The 10,178-nt window shown below is 36.9% G+C and overlaps 1 protein-coding gene across 1 annotated transcript; it reads right to left on the bottom strand.

Annotated features, from left to right (window-relative positions):
- Positions 1-1,007: 1,007 nt before the first annotated feature.
- On the bottom strand, positions 1,008-9,091 carry LOC107782907 (plastidial pyruvate kinase 2). Its single transcript, XM_016603855.2, has 12 exons — positions 8,606-9,091; positions 7,779-8,066; positions 5,850-6,015; positions 4,442-4,576; positions 4,214-4,324; positions 4,013-4,101; positions 3,352-3,414; positions 3,044-3,219; positions 2,555-2,657; positions 2,318-2,466; positions 1,808-1,916; positions 1,008-1,444 (listed from the first exon to the last, which is right to left on the bottom strand). Exons 1-12 carry the CDS (start codon positions 8,846-8,848, stop codon positions 1,337-1,339), a joined length of 1,740 nt encoding a protein of 579 aa, XP_016459341.2. The 5' UTR covers positions 8,849-9,091; the 3' UTR covers positions 1,008-1,336.
- Positions 9,092-10,178: the final 1,087 nt, after the last annotated feature.

Below are 10,178 nucleotides of genomic sequence, written 5' to 3'. Positions count from 1 at the left end.
GCATATTCTTTGTTTGAATATTAAAGTTAAGTTCAAAAAGGTATTTGAAACCACGTTTTGACTTACCTTTTTAAGTTGTTTCCTAAAAAAATTTAAGAGCTATAGACACACTGAAATGTTGTTGCAAGCATTGTTAATACAAATTAATATATTATGCTTACTTTGGCTGGACTTCTAAACTAAAAATAAAGTTCATGTGTCTGAATTACTATAAGGCATACGAAGACTTCTACTCCCAATTTTTTTATATATAGAATTAGCTAAAGAAAATTGATATTTATTATTTTTAGGAAATCACATTATTTCATCTAATTTTTTATAATTCAAGATATTTTTTTAATAATATTTATGTGATTTTAAAAACTTTTTACTCATGATATGGGTACACGCGCAAGGCGCATACTCTAAAACTAGTTCAACAAAATATGGGTTGATTCAAAATTGAAGAGAATGTAACTTCCAACATACCTCTATTATCAAGAACCACAAAACATAAAGAAAAAAAAAAGGAAAGAATAAAACAGGTAGAAGTTAAGCAATCTGCAACAAGCAATGCAAATGAAAGGCTATAGAAGTTGGGGAGATATTGTTAATTATTTTTCTTGGGCATAAATGCGATTGTAGAAGATAGCTAAATCTGGAAATTTAGATTTCCGATTTTTATGGTATATAAGCTCGTGTGAAACCAAAAGATGCCAGATGTGCAAAATGATGTTCTCTCTTTTTTCCCCGCATAAATATTTAAAAAAATAGGCACGCAAAATCAGAAGTAATTGGATTAAGCTCAGAAGTATTTTTTCAAACTAATTAGTCAAACACAAACTGCTTCTCACCAAAGTACTTTTGAAAAAAAACACTTCTCAAAATAAGCTGATTTTTGCAGCTTGGCCAAACGCGCTATAAGAACAGTACGCATCAGAGTTTCTTTTTTACTTATACGTGTGAGAGGATGTACAGGTAGATATTGCAGGTACTAGGAGCTAAAATTTTACTACTTACCAGTGTAATAGACCAATTGCAGGCTTTTGGTAATCAACGCAAATGCTGCTTCTTTACATCTGTTCCGGAAGAAAAATGACTTCTCATTCCAAGATTTTTCTCATACAAAAATCACATTCAACTGCCAGTATCATTGGTGTCTAAGGAAAAAAAACATAACTTGGTATCCTAGGCCACAACATAACGAAGTACGAGGCAGATACAATAAATAGGACTCGAGCAATCTTGCACAAAAATTCATGGTAACACCACCGACTGAGGTATATTCCACTGAAAGGTTGAAGCGTCAAGCGTCCAACACTAATAATCCTAAGCTGGCTCCAGGCTTTTCATCTGTCTAAACTTTCCTGACCTGGATATTGTGAGTAGATTGGAGCCGCCAGATTGGCTGTCTGCCACTCTGAACAAGGGCTACCTGCTCTCCTTCCTTCACCATCCCTTGCTTCTGTAGATTGAGAATGGCATCAGATATAGCAGGAATACAACTGTAGTAAAATGATAGTAATAACGTACTTGCAACATAAACATTCAGATCACATCCATACAGGATAATCTCATGGATGAAGAGAGGAGTATAACTAGTTAATTGAATTGATTGTCTGAATTATCATTACAAGATTGTTTTTTAATTATAAAGCATGGATACTAGCAGCCATAAGACATAACAACTCACCCATTCTTCTGTGACCACCACCATATGAGCAATTTCAAGCATCAGTTATTAGCATTGCTTATTAGCAAATACCAATGCGTATACTGTGGATTAAGCAATAATGAAAAATGAACATATGCTGAACATGAATCTTACCTGCAACAAGGACAATGCATTAGTGAAGGTCTCCTCTGCACCCTCTGAAAACTCCATATATATTGGACATACGCCTTGGTACAAAGCCAGTCTCTGTTGAACTTTCTTACTGAAACCCAATTATGGAACAAATGATTAAAATTCACTTACTTCATAGAAATTATTCACGAAGTTCTCAGATTTCCCTCAAAACATGGACATACCAAAGATGGCAACTAATTAAAACCAAGTTGCTTAGGTACTGAAACAGGAGCTTTATTATCATAAAGAGAACGCTATCTATGTTTCCTTAGGTGTCTTTAAGATGTGTTTAACCCATTCATCTTCTACAGATCAATTACCGATATCAAGGTGTAACCAATAGCGAGTAGTGCTCATTCAATAGTAAAAGTAATAACAGTAAAATCAGGTCATAAATAGCTCGTTGTAATGGTAATGAAACCAGTTCAGGTGAAGAAGTTTGTTTTCAAATATTGACATCAAAGATAGACCAACAAGGTGAATACTCACTCATTTGTAAAAGCAAATATAGTGCCACAAGGACGATAATGGCTCAGTAAGATGGCCATGAAACCAGTTCTAGTGAAGACAACAATGGAGGTTCCAAGAGTGTTGGACATCATCGTTGCATGGAAAGCAAACATCTCACTCATATGGTTCTGCAAAACAAAAGAAAGTTTTGGTAAGTATTAGCTCCTATAGAAAATTTACTTTCAAGAAAAGTTGGAGGTAAAATATGTCATCTACCTTGAAGGCTTGGCCTAGATTTGGAGGGGTTTCACCACCAACAATAGTAGCTTCAGTCCGTAGCGACACAGTGTGCATAACTTTGACAGCTTTCAAGGGAAACCTGTAACCAAATGAATTTAACTTGTTAGAGATGCTGACAGGTTATTAAGACAATTTCTTGCCAACCAAAACCATTAGATTCACAAAATAGGATCCCAGCAAAAACACTTATTACTCATGAAAGAACCTTGACCAGTGTCTTTTATTATAAAACAAATATTGGCGGTTAATCGATTCCAAAACTAAGATCTCCCAAATAATAACCCTAAGCTATGTTACATGGACCCTTCATTTACCTTGACATACCCATAGATGTGTTACATTGTGTAGGTGTGACATGGATAAACTGCATAAAAGCTTACTGCACACGTCGTCACACACCCAAAATTCCATGTAATAGGCCCTAAGTTTAAAGAGAATATTAAAACACCTTGAATAGTAACTTACTTTCCATGAGCTGTTTCTCCAGAAAGCATAACAGCATCAGCACCCTCTCTAACAGCAATCGCAATATCCGATACCTCTGCTCGAGTTGGGGTGGGATGGACAATCATGCTTTCCAGCATGTTGGTAGCAACAATGACAGCTTTTCCCATACTACGGCAAATGTTGATGATTTCTTCCTGCATATTACGATATTTCAAGCAAAGGAAAAACAGAGAATACATGGTTAAGACCTCTTACGAAATGGTAAAAGCTGTCCAGTTTTGCGTTCTTGCAGTAGAATCTACAGCTACTCTGTTATTGACCTTTACCTGTAACAAAGGAACCTCCTCAATAGGCAGCTCTGCCCCAAGATCTCCTCTTGCAACCATTGCCTGAGCATAACAGTAAAAACCATTAAGTTGGGTAATTAGATGTCTATCAAAGAAAAGGACAGAAGACACAAGCTACGATCCAGGACAAACATGCAAGTAGGAAGTCCACAAAAGGCGGTTAAAGGTTTCCAGAGGAGTACGAACTACATTGAAGTCTAAGAACCAACTACATTGAAGTCTAAGAACCGGTAAAACAGATTTCGATACTGTATCTTGTAGCTGCATGCAAAGCATAGGCGAGGTGAGTTTGCTGCAGGTACACAGCCAGCATAAAGATAGCATAATAATGAAGAATCCTTTGCATAGGGCCTGAATAGAGCGGAAAAATATAGAAGAGCCGACCCCTCGTTTGGCATTGAGAGTAGTTGATTCATTGATTCTTGCCAGCCAAAACTCTTAAAATCCTCTTAATATAGAGAAAAAGGAGGAAGAAGCTCAACTATTCAAGTATAATTGGTGATTTCCAAATGTTGTAGACAGCTTCAGGGTGTGCCAATTCATCAACCAAGAAGAAAGGAAATACTACCAGCAAGATATTTGATCTGACACCAAATCTTTTCTAGCAATAAACCAGCAACATAAAGGTTAAGAGAATTACCCCATCTGATGCAGTAATTATTGAATGCAAATTTGGTATGGAGTCTGCACTCTCAATTTTCACAATAACATGAATATCTGCACCACAGCCTGTCATATCAAAAATGAAAAAGGCTAGTCAAAGGATGTTGAAACAAAAATGGATAAGCACTCATTGGCACTTTCAGTGCTCACTAAAAAGAAATGGACCCAATGGGATTACTCTTCAAATAATTTTTCAGTTCATGGACCACTGCTGCATCTTTGACAAAGGAAACAGCGTAAAAGTCAATTTTATTGTCCACTCCAAACTTGATGTCATCCCAATCCTTTTCTGTTACACAATGAGGATTACTGTATTAGCAACGGAAGCAGCTTTCTGATGGAGTAAAAGTTTCATGCTTTCACATGCAGATAGACATGAATTTATAGACAAACAAAGTAGTCTGACCAGTAATAGAGGGAAGTGTGGCACTTTTCCCTCGAACATTTAGATGTCTCCTTGATTTAAGTTCCCCCCCATCAACAACTTCACACTTCACAGATTCTTCTGTCTTGGATGTCACCTGTAAAGACATCATCCCCCCTATAACAGAAAAAAACTACAATTATCTTAAGTCTGCAAAAAATTCAGGTATATCTATCATGAAAAATAGACACAAAAAGAACAGTAAAGTATTTCTTGAGTCATGCCTACTATATGGTACTTTACCTTCCCCTCAAAAGACTAGCATTACAATAAAAAATGCCTGATGTGACCATGCTATCGCCAATTCACCAACAACAAAGGGAAAAAAGGTGCCTAAGTTATAGCAATTTGATCTCTCAATGGCTGAATGTTTTTGAGCATGTTAGTACAGACCCTTATACAGGACATCTACGCAAGTGCAACAGGGAGATGCGCCATAGCACTAGCAGGTGGATATAAAATATCAGCAAGGACAGGCCATCCAAAGGGCTCGAATGATAAATCTCTAATAGCTTCAAATCAAGTATGAAATGTCTCTGTTTCATTAAAGGAAATCAAACTAAGCACAAAATCAAGAAAAGACATACTCCTACATTGGACAACACGAGGAATCAGCTAAAATAGTGCCAATTATTTTAAAGGCAACGGTCAAAAGAAAAACAAAACAAAATAGAAACAAAGAAACAAAAAAATTGAAAAGAAAAATCTGGACTGCAACTAGGTGAGAAGGATGCCTATTCTTTTTTCTTTTTTGGTTTTGGAAAAATAAGATGGCTGCGTCTTAATGAGACAAAGTTTACTGCTTCACATAATGAAACTCCACCGCAAAAGCTTCTCATAGAGGCAGTCACCTGCTAGGCCTCATATTGCCATGATGACTCGATCTATTTTTCGAAAAATGAGATGGCTGTGTCTTAATGAGGCAAAGTTTATTGCTTCACACAATGAAACTCCACAGCAAACACTTCTCATAGAGGCAGTCACCAGCTAGGCCTCATATTGCTAAGATGACTCAATCTCTGGGCCTCTAAGGAGTCATTTTTATTACAGAGAGACTTCTAGTTTATTATTTAGTTCACGTTGTAGTCCATGAAACGAAAGTTGTGTACCTCACGCCCTCCACCCTGCTGATTTATGCAAATGTACAAGTATAATATATTGCAATCACAAGTGGTGAAAGCGGTGGGAATAAGAATGCAATGGGAACAACTAGATAACCTCCATGACTTTTTCCCTACTGACATGTTAACAAAATGTCTACGTCACAATATTTCATGTCAAGTCAAAATGAGGAATCATGTTGTCAATTTCAACGCCTTCCAATGACAACACGGTATAAGATGTTATCAGACAAAAATAGTAAAACAGAAAAGAAACCCACTTCACATACCATCAACGAGAAGCATGTCTCCTACTTCAACATCATTTACAAAGTCATCATAGTTGACGCTGACACAATCAGCTGTGCCCACCCCTCTCTTAATTGTGAAAGTGAATTCCTGTCCAGGTTGCAATGTGATTGGCTGGGGCAAGTCACCACTTCTAACCTCAGGACCCTGTCAGCATCAAAACAACAATGTGAGGAGGCTATAAAATGAAAACAGACACCAAAAAGAGGATCATATCCAGCTAAGTATCAGGTGATAAAGAGAGGTGAAAAGTGTCTTTCATGATGCATATTACATGCGAGCAATTTCACTAATATGTAAGGAACAAACATTGATTGACAGTGATACAAGATTTTTCTGAAGTTGTATATGAGTTTGAAGCCGAACAACATTTGTTTTCTTCCTAGTCCTAACTTGAAAGGGATGAAGACAGGAAAACTGGGGCGTTAAAAAATTAACCAAAAAACCAAACCGGACCAAATAATAAATCAAACTGATAAAAAACCAACAGACAGTTTTATTTCATACGGTTTGGTATTAAATTTAAACAATGAAAAAAAAAGAAACAGACAATACATAATTTGATCTGGTGTGAATTTAACGTAAGAAAAAAAGAGCCTAAACCAAACCAAACAGACTATATATATATACTGCGTGGGTTTTTGTCTGTGTGTATGTTCCACAGCTATGAAGCAATATTTATGCTACTTCTCATCCTTGCTCAGTTCAACTATTTTTACCAAACGAATATTGCTTCTGCTTCATGATTTTAGAGTTAAAATGCAGGATTACACTGAATATTGTCAGTCTTTGATACAATGTGGCTCCTGCGGAAGATCCTGATACATATATTAAGGATGCTTCTGTCTTTTTCACCCAATGTATGTTTTTGGCTTTTTTTATTGTCTATGGTTAATTAAGCAAAGCCGTCATTTCGTTAATGAGTCAACTGGTGCTAACTGCAGTCTCTCACTGAAATCCCCTGGAGATGAGTCTTTGGCTTTTTATACATGAGACACCAAGAGATGTGAAATGCTTCTTCTCAGCCTATGTCATTTGGATCCCTTAGTTCCCGGTCACAGTTGTGGATGCAGTTAGCTTCAGAAACTAGTGCTTTGATATTAAAATATTCAAGGAAGGAAAAGTGAATTGGTTTGTAGAATTTTAAGTGACAGGAAAGAGAACGATAAAAACGATCAAATAAAAAGAACCCAAATATGCTGAAACCAGAAAGCTGATTTATGCTTTGATTGATATGGTTTATAGGTTTAGCAAACTGACATAGTTGGTTTGGTTAAAAAACGATTCGAAATGAACCACAAACACCCCTAAGAAAACCAACTACACTCCCATGGCCTGTCATTTAACAAATTTATAAGCGGGAAACATAATACACAAAGTTGTTCGATAAAAAATAAACTCTTACTTTAACAAATTGCCCAGTCCATCCTAGCTTCATTAATCAATTTTGATTTTCTGAACAATGTAGCAATCGCCAATCGCACAACTCCCCCCATTGTTTGAAAGGAATAAAAAGTTGTTCTATTTGGAACAAATACCTCCACGTTCATCTTCTTAGAAGCCTGAATCAATGTGGTACTACTTGTACTACTCATCTACTCCTAAAACAAGGAGTGTCATGATCTGTGCGTGACATCTTTAAAAATTGACAAACTAACGCAATAATACCAAATCCAAGAAAAACTTGTTCCCTAAACATAAAAGGGTTCTAGCTCAAAAAAAGTCTCTCTTGTGACCACAGCGTGTGGTAGATCAGTTTAACAGAACCAATCTCATATCATTTGAAATGACTAGGCCAACACTTTGGCACCACTGTTCAAACACGTGGTGTTAGATTCAACTCTGGTGGAAAACAATTTCCTCTTTTTACCACTAAACTAGTGCGTACATAAAAATGAAGGAAAAGTTACCTTTGTGTCAAGCATGATGGCTATGACGTTGTCCTTAGACTGGGCATTATACTCCTTAACCAAATCGATGACTTTCTGATGAGATGCATGGTCTCCATGAGACATATTGAGCCGAGCAACATTCATTCCAGCTTCAGCCAGCTTCCATATCATCTCCCTTGTGTTTGTAGAGGGACCAATTGTACATACTATCTTTGTCTTACGCCTTACAGTAGGTTTAGACCACATGCCCACAGAAGTGTCACCAAGTTGCTGAATTGCCTGAAGATACTGAAGTTGCTCCTCACTCTGAAACATCAACAACCAAAAGTAATGAGATAGAAGCCTTTTTGACTGGTAATAATGAGATAAAATCCTTGATTTTGCTGTCAAAGTTATTATTCCCTAAAAGCAAATTTGTCGTAGCTATTTTTTCACATATCCACTGAGCTAAAAAAGGCACATTTTTTTATAACCGAGCAAATCCCTGAAGGCCAATGGCACAGGATTTGAAACCCGGTGGATAAAGGGCCTTCCCCTCTACCTTTATCTAAGTAAATACCAGGCTTTTGTCTCACACATCATTTGTTGCGTCTTAAAGACGGACCAAAGCCATGGGGCCAAAAAAGGCTCAATTTTCTATTTCACAAATTTTGTTTAGCTCTAGATCGCTACATCATACATGCTTGTCAACTTCTAGTGGAACATATATATAGAAAGAAAAAAAATCAAACAGCTCATCGACTGCTGTGACAAGCTCCACATCATCTAAACGTATGAGAGTACAGAACCATAGCCGCAGTCATTAAGGAGAAAAACAGATAATTTGCAGGAAAAAAATGGACGACCTTAGGAACATCTTCAGGAGAAACAGGGAGGACTTGAGGCTCGGCACGCACGGATCTCCTAGCAGTGATCTGGGGCGCATTCACGCGAATAGCACTGCAGCTCTTGCTCCGTTCATTCCGAGATAGCACTTTTGATGCGAAGCTAGAAGGCTTAATAAGCTTCTCGACTTGGGTCTGGAGAGATCCATGGCTGGGGCTGGAAAATGAAGTTTGAATCGAGCGAGTAGCCACCACTTGAGACATGTTTAGATAGAGAGAGAAGTGGACGGAGATTTGGAAAGGGAGGGAGAAAATGAGGAGAGATATAGAGAGTATAAAAGGCAAAAGCAAGAGTGTGAGACTTTGAAGAAATCGCCGCTATTTTTTGGCGGAGATGTCGAAGAGAGGGGCCTCGAGTGTATCGAAGAGGAAAATATAAAGTAGCTGGAGGTTGGCTCAACTGTGTGAAAGAACTGGGAAAATATGAGTCATTTCTTTTTAGTCTTTATCTAAAAAGTGATTCAGCAACTTCCCAACAAATTGGATTAAATCGGCGTCGTTTTTGTTAGACGTTTCCTCGTTTGTGATACATCACGTGATCTTAAACTCTTTTTATTTTTTTTTTATTTTTTATTATTAGAGGTATTTTAGAATATCTCATTGTCATTGTTTGTTGAGATGTTTTGTACCAGTATTGAACACTTGACCTAGTAGTTTGGAGAGAATTCCTAATCACTACGAAAAAGGATGGCCGGTACCTGATCTTAATTTCATATTTTTTTCCAATGGTACCAAAATTTCAGTGTTAGAAAGGTTCAATTGAAAAAATTATAATATTTCAAGTTATGTTGAACTTCTGTTTGCTGCTATAATCTTAACGGTGTAAGAAGAATATACCTAAAATTTCGATCTACTCAAATTATGTATCTTACACTTTCACCTTTTGATATATTCTTCATGGACCATGGTGTAGAAAATTTATCTTTAAAATTATACTACGATTCAAAATTATGATATTTTAATCGTATAATTATTTCTTAGTAAACTTGAATTTTAGGTTTTGAATAGATTAAACTTGCACTTTTTAAAATCTCGTCCTTCTGAGTAGCTCAAAAAATGCTTCTTTATATGCCTTTCTTATGAGAATAGAACAAACCAACTTTCGCGAACTAGTTAGAAGAGATAAATTCTATTTCCATTAAGTTTTATTGTGCATTTAGAATTTATGTTCTAAATGTCGATAATAGCTAAACTCATAATTTGTAAGTAGCACATCTATTATCGACTTATGGTATTCGAAGATATATAATTTTTCTGAATAGTGAATGTATATGGCTAAAATTAGGGAGTTCGACTTTGGGGGGCTACTATGCTGCTCCACGACCAGCCTCGAGAACCCCAAAGCAGAGCATGAGGTAGGACCCCGAGGTGTGTCCCTCGAAGGAGCACATCGAAGGCTCACTATGGTCGATCTCGGAGCAGTACAATCGATGATCGTCATGAAAATGCGGGAAGACTCCCAAATACACGTGGTTAGAGCTGACCGGGTCTGCAAGAATAGTACAAATTCGTACTAAGCCATTATACATCTATA

Source organism: Nicotiana tabacum, chromosome 6 (assembly GCF_000715075.1).
Source record: "Nicotiana tabacum cultivar K326 chromosome 6, ASM71507v2, whole genome shotgun sequence".
In the NCBI taxonomy this organism is placed as follows: Eukaryota; Viridiplantae; Streptophyta; class Magnoliopsida; order Solanales; family Solanaceae; genus Nicotiana; species Nicotiana tabacum.
Note: the sequence above shows the minus strand (reverse complement) of the source record. Positions and strands in the feature narration are given on the sequence as shown.